Raw genomic sequence first — 21275 nt, forward strand, 5'->3', positions numbered from 1 at the left:
ACCAGCCCTTGGAAAAGTGGTAAATCCCAGCTCCTCTCCAAATTTGGGAGTCTCTCCATGATCCCCAACCCTCCAGATCAGTTGTTTGAGATTACAGTTGTTTTGGGGGGGGGGGGATTCTAAATCTAATCTGTGTGAGAGTATGAAGGAATGAGGATTTGTAAGATCAACTGACAAACTTTTGAGGTGTTCTGGAATTAGCCAGGCAGAGACTGGAGCTGTGGCCATGGACAATTCACGTTCCCTAGAGAAGACCAGGGCCCAGCTGGCCTTAGGAGCTATTTGCCAGAGAATGACTTCACTCCTTCCCTAGAGCAATCAGATTAGCATCTAGTGTCTTTATCTGCAGATCAGTTTACTCCCGGGTCCCCCTAAGGATAGTTTTATTAGGACCACAGGATTTTACCAACTACTGGGGCAATTATTGCAGGTGAAGGTATTTATGGGGACGGTATATAAACTGATTTGGTAATCTAGCCTACCCGGCTAAACTCTGCAGCTCTGTAGGAGACAAACTTGAGTTAAAGGAATTTTGCGTAAACAGGCTTTGAAGTTAAGATTAGGAGGTGGGTTTAAAAAAAAAAAGAGCGGCATCTTGTCCACTTCCACATTAGTTAGCCAGCTGAACTGACCCGGCACCTAACCCTAAACCACAGGGATTCCAGCCAGGAGTAAAGTGGCTACTGGGTCCCTAGGTGATTCCATTGAGTTCTGCTTCCTGTCTGGAACCTTCAGACCCTATGTGAGGTTCTAACTTCCTTTCATGCTTGAGCAGGAAAAGGCCTTTTAGAACAGGTGTTGCCTTAGAGTTGGGATAGTTGGAGGAATGCATTCTGGGCTCACAAAGTAGAGATAGGATCTCCCTTGGTGAAGCTAGGTGAGGCGGGTGCACTCTTCCGGAGGCCTGGCTCAGCTTCTCCCTAGACTTGCTTGCTTCCTCGGATTAGGAAGTAATTCTGGAGTGTGCGTCCTCACAATTCAGCTCTAAATGATACCAGTCTCTGAAACCTAGTCGGTCCCCAGAAGCCACCCTGGTCTCCTGCTCCGCTAAGTAGAAATACAGAGCATCTTGGAGTAGTCCTGCGGTCCTCGCCGGTTCCCCAACCCAGCGAGTCTCTGGGATAAACTGGCCCTAGGCAGCCCGTCGGATCCCTGCACTAAATTCCAAGAGACAGTAGTCCAGTTTTCCCCAGTCCCAACCTCAACCCCGGCACACACCGCAGCGATCACTTACGTGGGCAAGGCCCGCAAGGCGAAGAGACCTCGGGTTCAGACGGCATCCAAGCGGCTGCATTAGGCGCCCAGGACCGCAGTTCACACCCCAAAACAGGCGCTAAGAAGGAGCAATTAAAATCACGAATACGACAGGAAAATCAGGGCGAGCCGAGTGGCTCGGGAGCTGTGGTGGAGTCATTAGTTGGTTGTTGCTATAAAGCCTCACCGTGGGTTCGGTAATTAAGGAAAAAAAATCTTTTAGGCGTTGATGAACCCTTTATTGGTTTACAGAATTTGGACGGTTAACATTCTCTCTCTCTCTCTCTCTCTCTCTCTCTCTCTCTCTCTCTCTGTCTCTCTGTCTCTCTGTCTCTCTCTCTCGTGTTTTTCTCTTGCTTTAACCACCATGCTGCAAGAAATATTTCTGCCCTCAGCTTCATACCCTTAAACCAAAGAGGAATTCCCGAAGACAGGACCGCTGCTGAAGAAGTTAGCGAGATAGAGTAAGAGAGGGAGGGAGGGAGGGAGAGGGGGAGAGAGAGAGAGAGAGAACCCCCTGTACTCATATCTGTAACATCACCGATGTAATTTGTTTTGAATGTTCATTTTTATTGGTGTTCCCCTCTGCCAAAATGTGCTTGATTACAGAGGTCTGTCCTGTGATCACTGCGCACTCCAGATAGGGGAAGGTGCTGTGGCGAAGGTTCAGCTCAGGCCAGATCAAATCCCGGGCTGTTTAACGCTGAAAGGCTGCATGTTGCTATTAGTGTTAAATATATGGCTAATTATGCGTATGAAAATTAAACATCAGTGTTATGCTAATGGGGCGCCTTCAGCTGCGGATCTGAGCACTTGAGACTACCATTTAATCAAATGAATCAGTAACTAATACGTGTGCACGTGTGAACTTTCACAAGATCGTTTCCCCGTCCCCCGTCACACCGCTAAATTATGAAAGAAATAATTATCAACACTTTCTAATTACCTAACAAAGTAATTTGGGATTCATCGTGGGACTGGCGGGATTGGGAACCAACAGTCCCTAGCAACCAGCGTAGTTTGCGCCACACAGCGCCGTGCGGGGTGACTGTGTGGTAGTAGTGGTGGGTGGGGGCGAGAGGGTCTTTTGTGCACTTTTCAATACGGAGGTAGACAGCGCCTTGGCAGCTTTTGCCTGCACCAGCGCCCCTCGACGCACCCCCGGTCTGGAGGCGCCAGCTTTGGCCACTGGAGGTGAGGGAGAGAGACTGGGCGATAAAGAGGGGTATGTCTATACATAAATATTCGAGCCTACCACAGATCTGGATTTGCTGAGGGTTTCGGCGTCCCCCTAGGACTCCCAAACCCCAAGTAGTCCTGGGCCAGACCCCAGGAGGTTGGAAAATGACCACCTGGCGGGCGTTCGACGCTCCAGCCGCCAGGCGCCCACAGGTCCCCAGACTTCACGCTGCGCCGCGCCCTTGGGGCGAGTGAGCCCCGGGCGCACGGCTCAGGGGGAGTGGAGAGGGGAGGGGGGGGAGACAGGAAGGTTGGGAGGGAAACGGGGGGAGGGAGAGGCGGTGCGGCCGCCTTTCCTGGGAGGAGAAGCGCGGGTTCCTGGCTCTCCACGCGCACTGCTTTCTTTGATCAGACCGGTGCAACCTGGAACCGGAGTGGCCAGTCGGGCCTGGAGAGATGCGAGCAAGCCCCTGGGAGCGGTGGCAGCGGCGGGGCGGCGGCCGAGTGAGTGAGTTGGGCCGGAGGGCCCCCAAACCCCGATCCCCGGGATGTGGCCGAGAGGACCCCGGCCTAGGAGGCGCGGCCTGGAGCGCGTTGAGCTAGGCACAGGACGCTCGGGAGAACCGCTGGCTGCTGGCTGCCTGGATTGTCTCCTAGTGCACAACCTCGCGAACCAGAGAGACCGCGGCCAGACGGGAGCAGCGCTCGGCACCGGACTGGGTGACCGCGAGAAGAAGTGGTCCGGGGTCCCAGGAATTGGGGGCGGGAGAAGGGTGGGGACAGCAAGGGGGAGGGCGACGGCAGGGAGCCGCTGGTTGGTTTCTGGGGCGGGAAACGCGCGAGGGAGGCGGGAGGCTGGAGTCGCGGGCCTCCAAGGTCCCAGCGCGGGCGCCGCAGCCCATTGTGCTTCACGCTCCGCGCGCTCTGTTGCAGACGAGCCCCGGCCGGGACGTGTGGACCAGACTCTCCCCAGGCCGGGCCGCGTCGCCCGCTCTAGTCCAGCCGAGCCCGAGCTTTTCGGACCAATCCCCGGTGATTATGCAAGAGAGCCGACCAATCAGCTCCACCAGCTCATGAATATTTATGACCTTGGTTGAGTCAAAGCTTTGAACCGAGTTTGGGGAGCTCGGCAGCATCATGCTTAGACTTTTCAAAGAGACAAACTCCATTTTCTTATGAATGGAAAGTGAAAACCCCTGTTCCGCTTAAATTGGGTTCCTTCCTGTCCTGAGAAACATAGAGACCCCCAAAAGGGAAGCAGAGGAGAGAAAGACCCACACCCAGACCCCGCGAGAAGAGATGACCATGACCACCATGCCAGAAAGTCTCAACAGCCCCGTGTCGGGCAAGGCGGTGTTTATGGAGTTTGGGCCGCCCAACCAGCAAATGTCTCCTTCTCCCATGTCCCACGGGCACTACTCCATGCACTGTTTACACTCGGCGGGCCATTCGCAACCCGACAGTGCCTACAGTTCGGCCTCGTCCTTCTCCCGACCGCTGGGCTACCCCTACGTCAACTCGGTCAGCAGCCACGCGTCCAGCCCCTACATCAGTTCCGTGCAGTCCTACCCCGGCAGCGCCAGCCTCGCCCAGAGCCGCCTGGAGGACCCAGGTACGTGCGCTTGCCAGGGACAAGGAGAGGAGAGAAGGGAAGACTAGGAGAGAGGGAAAGAAGAGGAGGAAAGAGAGAAGACAAGAGAGGAGAGTGGGGTAGAGAGAGGTGGGTGGGGGTGGGGAAGGCGCGGAAGTAGTAGAGGTTTCGGATATCAATCTATGGATCCTTGTCACTGAAAAGAAAAAAAAATTATAAGTCAATTCAATTTACAACTGTCCAGCAAAGGATAAATCCGAGCGCTTCTCCTGGCACTGGCTGGCCCTCTGGGCCGCTCGACGCGCCGAGCACACAATGCCCTGCTGGAAAACAGAAACCCACATGTGCACGTATTAGTCTCGGTAATTATTTATTGCGTAGCGCTATAAACAATGTATGCAATTAAGGGTAATTAAACCTCAACTACCGCCTGCAAAAATAGCAAACTTTCCCTGCAAAGGCAATAGCTGCGCTCTTGGGAACGGCCCAATTTTGTCTGCAGCAGCCAGGAACCTGCACTCGGACCTTGAGGAACCCTTTGCAGTCTTTCAGGGTTTCTGTTCTTTTCCGGACCCTGCCTCTACCAACCCGTCCATAGACACTCACTCTCGTCCCTCCGAATTAAAAGCAGTTCAGAATTAACAAGGGTATCTGCTTCTGTTGTCCCTCCAGGGGCGGACTCCGAGAAGAGCACCGTAGTGGAAGGCGGTGAAGTGCGCTTTAATGGCAAAGGGAAAAAGATCCGTAAACCCAGGACAATTTATTCCAGTTTGCAGTTGCAGGCTTTGAACCGGAGGTTCCAACAAACTCAGTACCTAGCTCTCCCTGAGAGGGCGGAGCTCGCGGCCTCCTTGGGACTCACACAGACTCAGGTACCTGGCCGCTGCCTCTCCGCCAAACACGCTTCCCGCGCTGGTTTGAGCCGCAGGCTTCGAATTTCTTGTTCCCTGGGCCTCTGGTTGGAGGTGTCACTGTACGTGCATGAGTGAGTGTGTGTGTGTGTGTGTGTGTGTGTGTGTGTGTGTGTGTGTGTGTGTGTGTATGGTGTGTCCACCTCTGACTTTCAGCGGCTCCCCTTCCTTCCACATGTTGTCTGCCCTAGCTCGGACCCTACTCTGACCTGCAGGCCGCCTGCTCTTCGGTCTCTGGACTTCTGATCAGGGAGCAGAAAAGATTTCTCCACTGGTTTTGTTTGGAGATTCTGAGGTCACACGTGCCGGAACAACTGGAACAATAGAAGGGGGATTTAATCCTCCTTTGCCTTTAAAGTGTGTGGCTAATCACTTGGATCCTGGGCCTAAGCCTAAATCTCCCTGCACCTCCTCCTTCTCACAGGGCAGAGGAGGATCCTTTCCCCTGCCCTTTCCCAAGTCCTAGATCCTGCGGAGAGAGAAAAAAATATATATGCATTTGAGATTTTTTTTTCTTCCTGCTTTACTCTAAGACTGTGGGGCAGGTTCCTAAGCATTCAAGTCGGAGTGGACACGGTTTCCAAAGTCTGTCTCTAGATTTGGATTGGAGTTGGGGAAAGCAAATACGCTTAAAAGGGAAAAAAAGTTGGACCGAGTCTAAAGAAAAGTTGAACAAACTGGCTGTGGCTTCCTCCACCAGTTCTTAAACTTATTCAAAGGCAGGAAGTTCTGTGCAAAAGAAAGGTTGGTCTAATTGTAAATAGATGTCCTCCATTCCTACCTAGGCTTTAATTTTCTTTATTGATATTGCATTGTTTTGCATGCAAGAGGTCTTCCATAAACAGCAGCCCCGTTGTCACTGACTAGCAAGCTAAGGCCTGGGACTCCCCTGCCGTCTTAGCCCACCCCCACCCCGGTATTTGAGAGCTGCTCTAAGGGCTTTCAGCAGCGGCGGGGACTATCGGCAACCTCGGCGGCAGGATTGAGACTGGCTCTCAGGGGGATTTCGGGGACTGGCGGTGGTCTCTGCCCCTCTAGCCTGGAGCTGCCAGCCTCGGCAGAGCCAGGAGGGCGGCTATTCTCTTGACCAGTCACTTCCCTCGTCCCCAGGCCTGGATAGGCTCAGTGGTCACAGACCAGTCACGTTGTTGCCCAATTTGCAGGTCAAGATATGGTTCCAGAACAAACGCTCCAAGTTCAAGAAGCTGATGAAGCAAGGCGGGGCAGCTCTGGAGGGCAGCGCGCTGGCGAATGGCAGGGCCTTGTCTGCCGGCTCCCCACCCGTGCCACCCGGCTGGAATCCGAACTCCTCCTCTGGGAAGGGCTCCGGCAGCAGCGCAGGCTCCTACGTCCCCAGCTACACATCATGGTATCCTTCAGCGCACCAAGAAGCTATGCAGCAGCCTCAACTCATGTGAGATTATCAGTTCGCACACACCCGCCTCCTTCCCATCTCCCTTGGCCCGGCCCCTCCCGCCTCCAGGTCCCTCCACTCTTTCGCGTGCCCTGGGCCAGGAGGAGAAGGACCCCGAGGTGAGGAAGGGAAAAAAGGAAAGAAAAAGGAACTGCGAAGGCAGAGGGTTTGTCGCCTTCTCGGAGCCCCTAAAGGTCTGGCCCAGTGAATTTCCAACTCTTGGCCCGAACCTGGTTTGGGCCACGCGGTGACAGCGGAGTGGCCTCAAAGCAGGCATGGCCACTGGAGAAGGAGCAACAAGACAACACGCTGGACCCGACCAGACTCTCAGCTTTGTGAGACTATCAGGAAAAAAAAAATATATATATATATGTAGGAGTGGTGGTGGTGGTGGGGGAAATGCTCTTTTTTCGGTTCTGTCTGTCTTTGTCTCCTTTTTGCACTGTCTGTGCGCTGAGTCAAGGTCCTCGTGTGTCTGCTGTCCTCATTCTGCGGCCTCTCCAAAAAGTCACCAGGTCTGAGCCACACCGGTCTGCCGGCAGCCTATCATCGAATCCTGAACCGCTTTTTCCTTTTAGGTCTTCTTCCGGGCCCTGCTTGAACACCTGTGTAGCTTGTTTGGGAAATGGGGGAAAATCAGAGGGAGGGGGGTTAATTTATTGAAAAACAAACTTTATCTGACACTGAGTGTTGGCCAACTCCAGGTTCTCTGGAGCATGGAGTGGGCGCTGTCCCAACACTATTTACCTTAAATACACCGGAAAGGGGGGCAAGGAGGGGGATAGTGGTTTCTGGGGTGCACAGGAACGTTTGTACTTTGCTGGAATGGAGTGATGGAAGCAGAATGATTTACATTTTACATGCCCCAAATTATTAAAATAAACAACAAAAGAAAGAAGGAAGTAACAAAAGAAAGAACGAAGTAACAAAAGAAAGAACGAAGTAACAAAAGAAAGATAAGTGAAACCATCAGGATTTTGTCAGGCTCCCTCGGACCAGAACACCCGGCCAGGAAGCAAACCATACTCTGGGCAGCAAAAGAGAGGACCAATGGTCCTTGGAGAAAAATCAGTCTTGCAAAAGCACCCCCAATTCCAGGTTTCTTTGAAGTAAGACAGGAGCAACTTTAACCAACAACCCCCAGTGGCTCGACCACAGAACCCAAGTCATCACCCTGAATGCACAGTCTCTGGTGCAGGAGCTAATTGCTGTACATATTATTATTATTATTGTTATTATTATTAATTATTATTGTTGTTCTGTAAACATGTTGCACAAGCTTAGCTTCTTTCCGTTCTGATGTGTGTGGCTGTAAACCCGATGCTTTGTGAAATGAGAATCTTGACATTTTACTTGTGAAATTTGGAAAATGTGACCAATGGAACCCAACCGTGTTTTGTGTTCTCTATGTCAAAGTTTAGTTTTATATTGAGAATGTTAACTTATTGCTTTGTATCTTGGGGGGTGGGGAACTTTGTAAATAAGTTATAAAGTTTCTTTGAGACAGTAAAATTATGATTTCATGAAAGAGTCATTGTGTCCTGTGCTGTGTGGAGGGAAAGAAGGTGCCCCCCACCTTCTCGTCTTTAGTACATTGCCATAGGTGTATCTACTTACTAGGGACAAATTGGGGACCCTTACTATGCCATCAAAATATCATCCTAAGGTCTATAAGGGGTGCTCAAAGGCCTAGTCCCTTACCTCTCCCCTAGCAGAACCACCTGGGATCCTTGCCTAGGTAGAAGAAATGACATGCCTAGAGAGGGTTGGTGAATTCGGCTCAGGAGCAGGTGTTTTAGGACTGAGCCCCAGAGGTGGGCTCAGGAACCGAAAGACTGCCAAGAGAGAAAAAAAAACAGAACCCACGTGCAGCAGACTTAGGAGACAGGAGTCCTCTCCTGGTGAGCGGTCACTTCTCAAGAACCCTGGAAAGAGGCACCCTGCTTTGCCCCAGCCTCCTCCGGGAACTGACCTGCCAGATTTCGCTTGACTGCAGGCACAGGATAGCGTCTTGGCAGGGGCAGGAAGCGTTTGTCTTCCAAGCCACCGCCCCAATCAATCACTGAGGTCCCTGGGGACAGGACATAGTCTCAGGGAGTCACCCAAAACCTTCCAGGGCAAAAAAAGACCCATTCTTGTTTAATGCCTGGGGACTTCTCTCTCCGTACTCAGGAACTGGAAATGCCAGAGCACAGTGGGTTTAGGTGATTTTTGAGACCAAGAGCTGACCATAGTCGCTCACATCGTTCCCACCTCAGCCTGGGTCCGTTCTGAGAACAGCTCCCTATGGTGGAGCGCTAGGGTTAAGTTTGCTTCAAAAGAGCAGTGACTCCCAGAGGGTAGAACCAGACTAAAACCCTTGCTTGTCTGAGGGCCTGAGCCCCAGCCCAGCCCCAGCCCAGCCCCAGCCCCAGTAGGCCCGGATGGCTGGTTCTGCGCGATTCCTGCTTCCCTAGCACCAGCCTGCTACCCGAGGGGGCTGGCCCTCCGCCTTTGGGGGGCCCTTTCCGGCGCGCGGTGGGGAGCAGAGCCTGGAAGGCAATGATCTGTGTTGTGACAAGCACCCATTTTTCAATTGGTGCTGGTGAAAGATCAGATGCGCGGAGCTCTTCCGACGCCCTTTGGGAAGGGGAGGAGGAAGTGGCGGGGCTGGAGGGGGGGAGCGTCTAATGGGAGAGGACCAGGAGGTTGGGCTGGGTGAAGCTGGGGACTTCGATGCCCACTCGGGAACTAAAATTGGGACTTCCCCCCCCCCCCTGCGGTGTCGAACCAAGTGGCGCTCAGGAGTGGGATCAGATCAAGACGGTACTAGATAGAACCGGATTGAAACTGAGGGAAACAACTTCTCAGGCAAGGCTAGGAGTGCGTGCTGAAGCTTGAGCTAGCCAGGCCTGGATTCAGTTTCCCCGGGAAAGGTGGCTTCTCTAGGTGTGAGATTCTTCCCACTCATCTCAGTCCACCAGAGGACAGCCCAAATGCTCAAGCCACAGACAAAATCTGTTTGGTCAAGCCGATTTTAATACTTTGAGATATTAGCTTATACTAATTTAATAATCTCTTGCTAACAGTTCAAATAGAGAAATTATTAGTTTTAGCTCAAGGAAGGCGGTGTTTAGTTAGGGCTCTATTATAATTATAAGCGGTTGTACTTTTTAAAAATGTTAATCTCAATATAGGCCTAATTAATGCTGCCTTGTTACTGACAAGTAGTTCATCAAATATCTGATTCAAAGATTTTCATAATGAGTATATTAATTAAACTATGAATAATCTAAAGGTGGTTATATTTAAACAATACCTCATTATAATGATTAAACACTGATTTCGAATATTATGTCTTAACAATTGTCACATAGAAAACACAACCTTTCCTTATGCATGAGTCTGTAATGGCAAAATGCAATTTTGGGATTTTTTTTCCCTTGTTCAAAAAATGTGAACCTCATTTTAAAACACTTCTGAAATAGGTTACACACAGCTTAATGATTATCAAAATGACTCTTTTCTGCAAAAAAAGACCCCAAAGTGCGCGTACAGCTGCAAACCCAAGAGGGTCAGCATCATTTCACTGTATTCTCTTCTTGATTACAAGCCGGGCCCATCAAACACAACATAATTACAGTAATTTCAGGTTTATTTATTCTAATGCAGTTTCCCCATCTCTCTGGTAATTATGAGCAATTTTTTCGCCCAGGGAATCTTTTTGCATTAACAAAAGAGATAACGCACTGAAAGCCAAATTTGCTGTGCATTGAGAAAAGGAAAAAAAAAAATCAAATAGGTGCGAGCTGCCATCTCTGCAATTCTCCGGTACCGGAGCCGGCAAATTGCTTGCAGGTGTATGGAGCAAGCTTGTCAATGGCCAGGCCTCCAAATTAGCAAATGCACAGCGGCAAAGTAATGAAGACAGACTTAGCAAAATTGCTAAACAACAGATACCTCTTTAATATCTTCTCTCACACATACTAGCTCTAAAAGGGGGTAGGAGTGGGGGTGGGGCAGAAGCACAGTCCCAACCCTCTCACTGGCCGTGGTTCAATAGTTTGGAGTGGTCTGAGTGGCCCAATGAGTGGTGAGTCTATTGGTGGCAGAACCCAGAGCCTCCATTTCGGCAATATTTTTAAAAAGACAAAACTGGAAAACATTTTATAGTCCATAGCTTGCTCTCACTGATCACTAGGCTGTGTTTTTATTTCTTTTTTTTCCAGGGATCTGCACCTGGTTCAGGTTAGATGGTTCTGATTCTATACTACATATAAGCACCAGAAAAAGAAAAAAAAAAAAAAGTCCTCAGAATCCCTTCCACTTCTATACCCCAACATGTGAATTTGTTTGTAGATGAAGAAACTAACTGAACCTCTCCCCTTGAAGGAATTGTCATCTTCTTTCTCCGAGAAAGGAGAAAGGTCTGAGTACTGGATATTATTAGATCAAGAAAAATTGGTCAGAAAGTAACAGTCAGTGACCCTACCCCCATAAATCTGCAACCTAGTATTCACCTCCTTCTCCCTACATCTTCTGACAGTCCGTTTGCAGAGCTATCTGCTGTGCCGTCCTCTCACCTGGGTTAAAGACCCTTAAAATCAAAGACTAAAGCAAACTTTTCTGGTACCTAGCTCCCATGGCCATCTGAGCCTCCATCTAATGCAGTACAGCGTCGACCTCTTTCTCTCCTGCCCATAGAAACCTTCCTCCCGCCCCCAACTTCACAGCAAACCCCAATTCCAAAGTGGAAAAGCAAAAGGCTCCAGAGGGTGCTTCTCTAGGCTCAAGAAACATTAGCACCCCCACCCATCGTTTCCCTACCCCCTCCCTCACTCCCACCCCATCTTCAGGGATTAACACTTCCTGAAACATCAAGTGTTTTTATAAAAAGGGGGAAAAAATACTCCTGACATCGCTGACAAGAAGTTTTGATGGAAGAATTAGCTGGTGCATACATAATCACTCCCCCCACCCTCCTACTCCCGGAGCGGGAGCCCCGCGGCAGCACCGCGAAGCCTTCCATCCCTCTGAAACCGGTTTCCACCCTTACCTTCTTCAGTGTCAATTTCAGATAATCTGGACACACACTCTTTGCTACATCAAATCAAAAGGGTCGAAGGCGGCTTTTGGCTGAGAGAATGACAGGAAAGAAAAGGCAAAAAACAAAAAAAAAAAAAAAGGAAAAAACTAGGAAAAATAGGAAAATGCAAAAACCGACCAAAACCAGAGTAAAACAAATCCAGAAAACCAAAAAGAATTCCCCAGTCCCATCTTCCTATCCCGAGAGTATGAGTGGGGGAAAGAGGTCCCCAGGACCAGGCTCCTCCGAGCGCCGCAGGCTTTTTGCATCTCTGAGCTTGCAGAATAGAACTGAAAATTTCGGCTATATAGCCTCTGTCTTTATAGCTGATGAAAAAAATTGCAGATTATTAGCATAAATGTTTACTCTTCATTACGCTGATGACATTGTGCACTCGAGATCTTGGTAATCTTTGGGAAAATTATGAGTAATTTTTAAAAATTTTAAAGCAGCGGCAGTTACCATGCAATTCAGGCTAATTCTGCGTAGGCTCCGAACGGATATAATTATCGAGGAGTCAAGATGTTATGCTAAAAACTATGCATTGATATTCCCATTTATTATGTACATACAACTTTGACAATGTTGATGCTTGAAATAGCAGGAAATTGTCTTGCGCAAAAATTACAGTCCATATTAGGACATCTGAAATTGCGAAGAATTATATAGTAATTGCAGGCTTTCAGATGGGAGAGCCAGAATGCTCAAACTAGTGCAAATGTGGATAAAATTACAGATCAGAGCAAAAATTAGGGGAAAAGGGGGTCTGGGATTTTTCAGGTTGGCTATAGGATTCCGGAAGTGTCTAATGCCACATGATTGCTGCAGCTTTAGGGGAGACATTCAAGCCTCAAATAGCGCCTTGGCCAGGGTGGCTTTAATTGAATTTCTTGGGCTTTTTGTTTTAATAGGGGCAAATGAGGAAATTGACCACCCAAGACAAATTTTCACTGTTCTACCCCCTGAGAATGTGTGGAGAAGCGAATCCTTTTCCTCGTAGCGTGTTCTCTGCAGCAGGGACTCCCGGGAGGTCTCAGGCCGATTCCCCCCCCCCTCCCCCCCGCAGCCACTGTGAAAGTCACTGGACCAATACCCCACCCCACCCCTGGGGCCAACACTTCCATTTCACTTCTTCTTTCTTCTCCCCCCCCCTTCCCTTTTCCAATGGGCCCCTTTTCCGGATTCTTTCACCTCCTCCACAGAGCAGCTCGGCTGGCTCTGGGGTGGGACGGCCTGCGCCCGGGGGGCACGGGGTGGGGGATGTGTACGCGCTTACTTAGGGAGTAGCGCCCGGAGAGGTCGCCTTCTGAAACAGGCCGGTGACCTCCCAGTGCCTACGTCCCCAGAGCTGCGGTTTGGGGAGCTTTACAGAGGGAGGGGCAAGAAAGGTGTGCGCTAGGGGTCCTCCAAGTCCGCCCTTCGACCACCTGGGCTTTTGTTTTGTCTTCACGGCCCCGAGATTGCACCCTGCAGCACTCCCCCTCAACCCCCCAAGACACTTACTCCCCACTTGGGCGGTGCTTCTCTAGGGCACTGAGACACCCTGCGACTTTAAGAAGCCGAGGCCAGGCCTGCAGAGGGAGGAGGCTGGGCGGGGGAGTGTCCCCCAGGAGGTGGAACAACTAGACGCCCGGCAAAAGTAGCCAACTTTAGCTTTGCTGGGGTTCTGAGCAGGCTGCATCCCCCCCCCAATGTTTGGGGGAGCAATGGTTTCACCTTTACGGTGTCCGAGACTGTGGGGTCTAAATCCGGAGGAGGGTGGAGTGTGAAAAGACCGGCGGCTTGGTCTGTGCTGGCCCAAGTAGATCGCTTAGGTTCACCCTTCGAGCCCCTTCCACCTCTCGCCTCTCCTTGCGTGAAGTTGTAAGCCTTCTGCCACAGCTCTGGTCCCACTTGGGGACATTCCCTGCACCTTTCTTGTTTCTTAGAGCGAGGGCCCGATTTAAGACATGACCTAACCAGTGACATCGGGACCCCAAGACTCTGGAGGGTACTAGAAATGCTATAACACTGCAGTGTTTGTGCTTTGGCCAGGGAGGACGAGTGAGAAGTCGTAGGCTAGAGCGACCCCAGAGAAGAATCTGTCTGGAGACTCTCCATTCTCACGTGGAGGCGCCAAGTGGCTGCTCCTAAGACCTGGCTGCTTCCTCCCGCCCCAATCTTCTGAAACACATTGTCTCTTAACCGGAGGCCCCAGGGCGGAATGTAACGTCTTGTAATGTGGCAATCACTGCCAAACCCGTCCCCGCTAGGGGAACTCCTGGAGCGCGGGGGGCGGAGGAGGGGGCTTCGGAGGGGTGTGGGCCTCTACAATCCGTCTGCACTGGGGTGTGTTTGTGTGATGTAGGCTGGAGATTGCTCTCCAGGCAGATCCCAGGAGGGGACGGAAGACTTGCCGTGAGGAGGTCTTCTTAGGGCTGATTTGGGTGTCGCTGCACCGAGAGACTGCTAGTCTGGGGAGAGTCTAGTCCCATAGCTAGGGTCTTACTGTAGATGGTCCCGAGTCGAGAGCCACACTCAACTGCTTCGGAGACTCCGACTCCAACGTGGAATAAAAAGGGAGTGTCGGTGTTCATCTCAGGAAAAGATCGGTAGTTTGATTCTCAAAAATCTGACCCTAAATAGGCTAAAGCCACTGGCGGTCGCTGTTTCCCCGGAGGCAAAGGGGCGGGCTGGAGACTTGAGCAAGAGCCGGTGGGTCGGGAGCTGAGCAGTTGCTCTGGGGTTGTGTACGTGCTGTCCTGCTTTTAGAAAAGGAAAGGCGGTTTCTTTGCGGTCCTAGGAGCTGGGAAGAAGGTTCTCAGGCAGGAAGAGCAAACGCTGCTTCGCTTTAGCTCTTCGTTTTCTATACTCCCTTTCTTTCTGCCTCTTGGGCCTGAGAACTGTTTGTAAACAAACCTTCAACCTTCTCCCGCTCTCTCCGCCCCCAGTAAACCTGATACTTCCCCCAAACTTGCCTCACCAGTCTCGGAAATCCTTACTAGGCACGGATATTCACAATTTTCACAAGTGATCCTGAAAGCAGGCCGACGGGGAAGCCTTCTAAACGGTCCCACATTGCAACCTGGCTGATGAGGCCTGGGATGCTTACGCTCTCCTTCCGGCCATTCCCCAACCTCGGAGCTGGGAATTCAAGCCAAACTAGAGGGTTTCTATGCAAAAACTATTTGACCGGCCCCGGCCCAACAGCAGGACGCTCAAGGAGCGAGGGCCTAAAAGTGGAGCAGAAGTGCTGGTGATCTCCTGGTCGCCCGCAACTGGTTCAGTAGAATTCATTGCCGTCACTGTTGCCCTAGTATGGGAATGAGGGGAGCCCCTCGGGAGTGTGGCGCGGGAAAGAGCCGGCACCCTTTAGGTCCCACCCCGACCCGGCTTCCCATCTCTTGTCATATCCTGTGTCTGGTCTGATATTTTACGCGAGTAAATGGAAGGGGATTACAATTAAGATTTATGTGTGTTCCAAGCGCGGCTGGTTTCCCAGTGCAGAGAGCCGAAATCGCTGCTTCCCATTTCCATTTTTCATTCCGGCTTTGGGGGAGCGCAAGTAAGCGCGAGCGCGCCGTACCGGGGGGGGGGGGGTGTCTGCCGCTTCGGCGGGCTGATCACAGGGCTTGGCGTCTCCAGTCGGGCCCCGAGATTGTGAGAAAGGCTTGCCAGCGCGTCGCCCCCGGCGGGGCTGGAGCCGGCCCCCACCTCCTGGAGCCGGGCTTTGTTCTCCCCCCCCCCCCCCCCCGCCCAGCTCACCCCTCCGCCTCCCCGCCCCCTCACTTCTAGAACGCGGGTGCATCCTTGCGACCTCTTTGGCCCTTCTTGTTCGCGGGAACGCCCCCTTCCCCGTGGTCCCTGCACCCTCCTTTGCCTGCCGCCGGTCGAAAGGCACTTCTTGGCCCTGTACGACCCCGCCGCCGCCGAATGCCAGGTTCGGTGACTCCGGCGAGTCTGTGGGGCCTCGGCCCACCCCGGAGAGGGGCCGCCCGCCCTCCCGGCTCCCAGGCTCGGCTCATGCCAAGGCCTGTTGCGTGATTCCAACTTGGGCTGACATTCCCTGCCCGGGGCGCTCCGGCGTAGGCCTCTTAATCATCTTGTCTGCTGCAGATCCTCGACACCAGCCAATTTACTGCCCCGTCTTTCCCGGCTAGTTTCAGGAGCCAGGGAGGGGAGTGCGCGCCAAGGAGGGGAGGGCATAACCCCAAAAGAAAGACTGGTACCAGTTATTGGCGCGCGTATGGATGGGGACACACACACACACCCCACAAAGTAGAATTTGGAAGTGGGGGAAAACGGGGTGGTTAAGAAATGGGGTTTTGATAGGCAGTAGTTAGATAGGAAAGCTCAAAACCCTAGACCGTTCTTAATTGTTGAGCCCCCTCATTTCCAGTGCCCATCCCGGGTCACTCTGAGCAGGCCCCAAACCAATTTGACAATATTCGTTTCAGGATGGTGCCACTGAGTCCGGGAAGTCACCTCCATTTCACGACCGCCTCCCCTCCTCCTCCACTAAAGATGAGTTGAAGATACGTGGATGACCCACATAAACTGGAGGAGAGGAGGCCTGAATATTGCAAACAGGATTCTCTGGTCTGTGCCCTACTTCCTCCCTGTAGAAGCTGATCCCTTGCAGGGAATGGCAGAAGTTCAAGCTCCCTGTAGAAAGGGATCAGAGGCTCAAGGCTTCCGCTCAAGACGAAATAGAAAAGGTCTCTTTAGTAATACCGAACTTCCTAAATAAAGCCCCTCCGATTTGAAGCATTGTGATAAAAAGAAAAACAGTAATACTAACTACAAAATACCCAAAAATTTATCTAGTGCTTATCACATGCCAGGCGTTGTTACATCATTGCCTCATTAAGGGTTCATTAAGTTGCTCACTATTCTGAGCCGTAGCTGTTATTATTTCTCTTATCTTAGAAATCTGCAAACTGCAACACAGAGAGGCCAAGAGGGTTGCCCAAGGTCACATAGTCAGTGGTTGACGCCAAGGGAGAACTGCAGATTCCAGCGCTTTCAGGGAAACAGGCTTTTAGCTTAGACCCGCATTACACATCTACCCTCGAGTCTGGCAGGGAGTGCCAGAAAGCAGGGTCGTTTCCGAAGCTTGGAGCTGGTCCTGGGCGACCGAGTTGAGTGTTGGGCGGAACTTTGCTCTTCAAGAGTGTGAGGTGCAAGACTGCCACTCCACAACAGTGTGCACCCGCTCTGCCGCTGCGGATGCTTTTGCGTGTTTGTGAATTTGTGTCAGCACGTGTAACAAGAGCGAGTGCCTGCGTGTGTTTGAGGCACGAGTATGTGTGTACCAGCGCAGCACTGCACGCAGGGGTTGCCCAGCATTCCAAAGCAGCCAACCGTGCTTCACGAGGGTGACTCACTGAGTTCTGGGATCAGCCAGCTCCCAAAGGGCCTCGGGGGCAAATGGAGGGAGGGACCATTGCAGGAGTCTGATTCCAGACTGTTGCAGAGCTTAGGTCCCGAACAGACGGTCGCCCGCGGCGGCTCGGGTGCACCGCCTGGCCAGCACCGAGGACGCGGTGGCGGCGCAGACCGCCCAGGCGCTGGGCGGTGGCGCCGGCGCCAGAGGGACCAGGCGGGCGGAGGCAAGAGCGGCCCGGCGCTGAGTGAGTCACGGCGCCGCCGTAGGCTGGAGAACCGCGCGCGGACTCGGGCGGGGGAGGAGCTGAACCCTTCACCAAGGCCCAAACGCCGGTCTCGGACTTGTGCGCATCTCATGGCCAACGAAGCCTTGGAAAGACGCAAACGTGAAGTTCTGTTCATCCGACTCTGGGCCGGGTAATCGTTTAAGGTCCGAGCCGAGGGAACCCTGGCACCAAGGAAAAAGCACACACTCCAATGAAAACAATAATTTATTTAAATAATCTCTTCATATTGTAAAATCAACATTAAGAGTATGTTGCTTTGTAATAAATAACCCCCAAATACCTTGCATTTCAAGAACAAAGACTTTAGGACAAGATAAAAACAAATTCAAATCAGTAGCTTAATTTAACTGAGAAAAATTTTCAAAGGGAAAAAAATAAAACGAAGGGGTTGCTGAGGTCGCTGCTAAGTTGCAGTTTTCACAACTGGGGGGTTTACAAAAAAGTCCGAAAAGATGAGGAATTTTATACAAATAAATGTGGGAAATTCTGCACAGACACCTTATTTACAAACTCTGTGTCCAAGTCTAGGCTAATAGTCCTTAATTCATCTTAAAAAAGATAATTTAAACACATTTTTTGCAGTGTCCACATATTAAAAAAATCAGTTTTTTTTAAACTTCAAAATGAGGTCATCCGCAAAGGCACCTAAACTTTTAAAAAAATAAAAATAAAAAAAGTCCACTGGTGATGGATGGGGAGCTGTGGGAGTGTTACTGGGGAAAACGGGAAGGGATCTGGGTTGTGAGGGCTGAGAACCACCCTCTGCCGCCCCCAGCAAGGGAGAGAGAGAGAAAATAAAACCGGTGGTATTCTGGGGGTCATTGGGTACGTGGGGGGGGGGGGAGGGCAGGACCTGGGAGGTCAATAACCGAAGCTGACTGGAGCTGAGCCCTGGGGCAGGCGAGGAGAAAGGAACCTCAGAGAGCCGGGAAGCCTCGAGGGCGGGCTAGGCGTCCCTGTGCCTGACCCATCTCAGGGCCCAGAGAGACTAAGGACCCTGAGGATCACGCTATGAGGGCTGGGAAGGGGCGACAAGCCCGAAGTGGGCCTAAAAGCGGCCGGGGCTCATGTCGGAATTGCGGCCAGGGCCGCCGAGCTTGACACTAGAGGATCCCCGAAGACCTCCTTGTTTCTGGCTGCTCCGTGGCATTGCGAGACGTGGACCCGTGACGGGCCACCCGCAGTCGCCGCCACTTCCAGTATAGGCTGGGTGGCGGTCGCGGACTGGTAGGATCGAGCCTCTAGCTATGGGGCGCGTGCTGAAGAACACCGTTTGTCTCAGTTCTCAAGTCTCTGGCGCCGTTTCCTCCGGGTTAGAAAATCGTCCCGGCGCTCACCGGGGCACCCCCGCCTGCGTGGTGATGGTGGTGGTGATGGTGATGCGCCTGCGGAGTCTGCGAGGGATGCAGAAGTGGCGCGGTGGCCTGCAGGTGTGAAGCGGAGCCCGAAGCCTGGTGATACCACGGGTAGTTGCCCAGAAACGCTGAGGCGGCGCTGCTCGGGCTGGAGCCAGAGCTGCCCGGGCCACTGCCACCGCTGCCCGGGCCGCCGCCCCCCATTCTCTGCGGCGCGCCGAAGTCCCAGGAGGCTGGCGCCGTGACCGGTGGCGAGGCACAAGGTGGAGAAGCGCTGGCTCCTGGGTGCTGCTCCGTGGGGATCTCACCGCTTTTCCACATCTTCTTGAACTTGGATCGGCGGTTCTGGAACCAGATTTTGACCTTTGTAGAAAAAAGGAAAAGCACCTGAGGTTTTAGTGCAGGAACCTGGGCGGGAGGTTTGGCAGATTAGGGGCGGGCGGCCGGTTAGGGGCGGCCATTGAGCAACTTGGGTACTTGCCGGGCCTCTGGGCCCTGCTGCTCCAGGCTGCTTTAGGAAATCTCAAAAAGCTGATGTCTGAGCTCTACGTGACCAGAGATCTACGTACTGCGGTGTCAGGGGGTCATTTATGTCACCCGCGTTGTCAGTGGCGAGTGAAAAGACGACATAGTATTGGATTTCCGTCCACCCGGGTCCTTTTCTTTCCTCCCACGAGGCGGCCCCTTTTGAGTTTTTGTATTTTTATTTTTAGCTTTGGGCCTAGAAGTTTATGTTGCTAGAACGCACACACGAAAATATACTTTTGAAAAGTCATCCCGAACGCGCCTGCTTCCCAACTAAACCAGGTCAGCGCCCACCTCGCCCACCTCGCCCACCTCGCCCACCTGAGTCTGGGTGAGGCCCAGAGATGCCGCCAGCTCGGCTCTCTCTGGCAGTGCCAGATACTGGGTCTTCTGGAAGCGCCGCTGAAGGGCCGCCAGCTGGAAACTGGAGTAGATGGTGCGTGGTTTCCGGACTTTCTTTGGCTTCCCGTTCACTATCCGGATTTCAGGCTCAAGGTCTTCCTTGTCTGCAACGAAAAGAGATCGTGAGCACCCACCGTCCAACCCCGGGGTCCTAAAGTTCGTAGCCAGGCCTGTGCGAACTTGGCGGGAGCCTGGAGGCGGCCTTTGCAACTGCAGCGCGCGCAGACTGGCCCGGCCACGGAACCTTACAGAGACCGGGGAGACCTGTGCGGGAGAGGACCGGAGGCAGGCGACAAGGAATCGCGCCGCCCCAGAAGCATGCACCGAACACCACTCAACCCGACAGCCCACCGGCTCTGGCCTGCGGAGCGCCGAGGGACAGAAACAGTGACTCGCGGGCTGTTCGAGTTTGGGTAGAATTAAGGCCAGGAGGAGGAGGAGGTGGCGGACAGGGTGCAAGGCTAGATCTCCGGACTGTCCTCCTCCATGCTTACCCGGTCCCTCCCTGTGGCCAGGCCGACTTTGGCACCCTAGATGCCAGCGTTATGCGTACCAGGCTCGTTGTTGACCGGGGACGAACTGGTTCCGTAGGGTGCATAGGAGGTGTACGCGGCGGTGTAGCCCAGGTCGTAGCTGCTTTTGGCGGAGTAGGGGACGTTGTTGAGGCCGCTGGCGTGGTACTGGTAGGAGCCCATGTGCGCGTAGGGCGAGGCCCCCCCGCCGCCGCCGCCCGCCGGGTGCTGCTGGTTGGTGTAGTAGCTACTGTCGGTAGCTGTGGACACCGGGAGGGTTGGTGACTCCTGGGGCTTGTGCAGGCTGCCGTTGCTGCTGCTGCTGTTGCTGCTGCCGCCGGGGCCCGCGCCGGCACCGCTCGGGGGCTGCTGGTGCTGGTGGTACGTGCTGGAGGCGGTGATCTGGGTCGAGTGCATATCAGCCACCAGACTGTCAAAGACTCCAGTCATCCTGACCCGGGACAGGAAAGAGCACGGGTGGCGGGCGAGAGGGGGATGCGAGACGCCTCCTCTGTCTCTCCAGGTCCCTTCCAGCAGCCAACGTAATTACGGGGGGGGGGGAGGGAGAGGAAAACAAGAAATGAGGCAACGGTCTAGGCGCCTCCTCCCCTGGAGGAGGCGATCACCGTGCGTGGCTCGGGACTGCAGCTGCTGGCCGCATCCTTCCCCGGCCTCTCGGACCTCTCGGCTCCAGGCCCGGCACGGGCAGGGGGCGGGCAATGGAGGGGGCAGGAGTGGTCAGGCCCGGTAGGGGCTCCAAGAGGCGGGAGCAGGTGAGCGACCCCCGAGCAGCTTTACGATTGTCTGCCGGGCGGGCTCCTGCAGGGTGGGCATTTAACACTTGTCACGTGACTACAGGCGACGTCACCTAGCAACAGCCAATCAGAAGGAATGGGACGCGGGGCGCCGGGAGTCCGCGACCCGGCAGCCAGGGGACCCGTGTCACGTGGCGGGCAAGGCGGCGGCGGTGGGTGAATGCTAAGACCACTCTAGAAAGTGAGCACCGGACCTAGAGCTGGCTAGAGAGCTAGAGTCCCGCAGCAGGACAGAAAGCGTCTGGTCACAGAGGAAGAAGTGTGGTCCCACGCTACTCTGCTTGCAAGAGCCAAGTCTAACGATTTACGTCTTGTCCGTGGTCACGTTAATCAAATAAAGGCAGGCGGAGGGCCGAGCCAGCTTTGTCTCCTATTCCTCTGGACACGTTTCCTCGAAGTGTCTGGCACTTATTCTCATCAGCCACTCGGCACCTGACGGTCAATTGATTTAAATTATCCATAAACCGCGTATAATAATACACGCTTCCCAACCAACCCACAGAGATATTAGACAATTAATTGGATAATATTTAATGTTTTTCCTCGTTGCTTGAGAGAAGAGCTCTATAAGCCCAAAGGTATTATTACTAATAATGTA

The 21275-nt window shown here is 52.9% G+C and overlaps 2 protein-coding genes and 1 long non-coding RNA gene across 3 annotated transcripts; 1 reads left to right on the plus strand and 2 right to left on the minus strand.

The window, feature by feature from the left end:
* Positions 1 to 2733: 2733 nt before the first annotated feature.
* On the plus strand, positions 2734 to 7877 carry Dlx1 (distal-less homeobox 1). Its single transcript, XM_048426195.3, has 3 exons — positions 2734 to 4045; positions 4697 to 4896; positions 6099 to 7877. Exons 1-3 carry the CDS (start codon positions 3733 to 3735, stop codon positions 6351 to 6353), a joined length of 768 nt encoding a protein of 255 aa, XP_048282152.1. The 5' UTR covers positions 2734 to 3732; the 3' UTR covers positions 6354 to 7877.
* On the minus strand, positions 4378 to 11687 carry LOC148118728 (uncharacterized). Its single transcript, XR_015735869.1, has 2 exons — positions 11385 to 11687; positions 4378 to 6962 (listed from the first exon to the last, which is right to left on the minus strand). It is a non-coding gene; the product is annotated as an uncharacterized LOC148118728 (long non-coding RNA).
* Positions 11688 to 17254: 5567 nt separating this feature from the next.
* Dlx2 (distal-less homeobox 2) lies at positions 17255 to 20928 on the minus strand. The gene is made up of 3 exons (XM_048426029.3): positions 19904 to 20928; positions 19270 to 19454; positions 17255 to 18786 (listed from the first exon to the last, which is right to left on the minus strand). Exons 1-3 carry the CDS (start codon positions 20310 to 20312, stop codon positions 18382 to 18384), a joined length of 999 nt encoding a protein of 332 aa, XP_048281986.1. The 5' UTR covers positions 20313 to 20928; the 3' UTR covers positions 17255 to 18381.
* Between the last annotated feature and the right edge of the window lie 347 nt (positions 20929 to 21275).

This window comes from Myodes glareolus, chromosome 21, assembly GCF_982192425.1.
Source record: "Myodes glareolus chromosome 21, mMyoGla1.1, whole genome shotgun sequence".
In the NCBI taxonomy this organism is placed as follows: domain Eukaryota; kingdom Metazoa; phylum Chordata; class Mammalia; order Rodentia; family Cricetidae; genus Myodes; species Myodes glareolus.

Excerpts from the sequence above, each read along its gene's own strand:
- Dlx1 (XM_048426195.3), top strand. The coding sequence starts at position 3,733 with ATGACCATGACCACCATGCCAGAAAGTCTCAACAGCCCCGTGTCGGGC. Across the intron at positions 4,046-4,696 it reads GAGCCGCCTGGAGGACCCAG|GGGCGGACTCCGAGAAGAGC; the intron begins GTACGTGCGCTT and ends TTGTCCCTCCAG. Across the intron at positions 4,897-6,098 it reads TGGGACTCACACAGACTCAG|GTCAAGATATGGTTCCAGAA; the intron begins GTACCTGGCCGC and ends CCCAATTTGCAG.
- Dlx2 (XM_048426029.3), bottom strand. The coding sequence starts at position 20,312 with ATGACTGGAGTCTTTGACAGTCTGGTGGCTGATATGCACTCGACCCAG. Across the intron at positions 19,455-19,903 it reads CCCGGTCAACAACGAGCCTG|ACAAGGAAGACCTTGAGCCT; the intron begins GTACGCATAACG and ends TTTTCGTTGCAG. Across the intron at positions 18,787-19,269 it reads TGGGCCTCACCCAGACTCAG|GTCAAAATCTGGTTCCAGAA; the intron begins GTGGGCGAGGTG and ends TTTTCTACAAAG.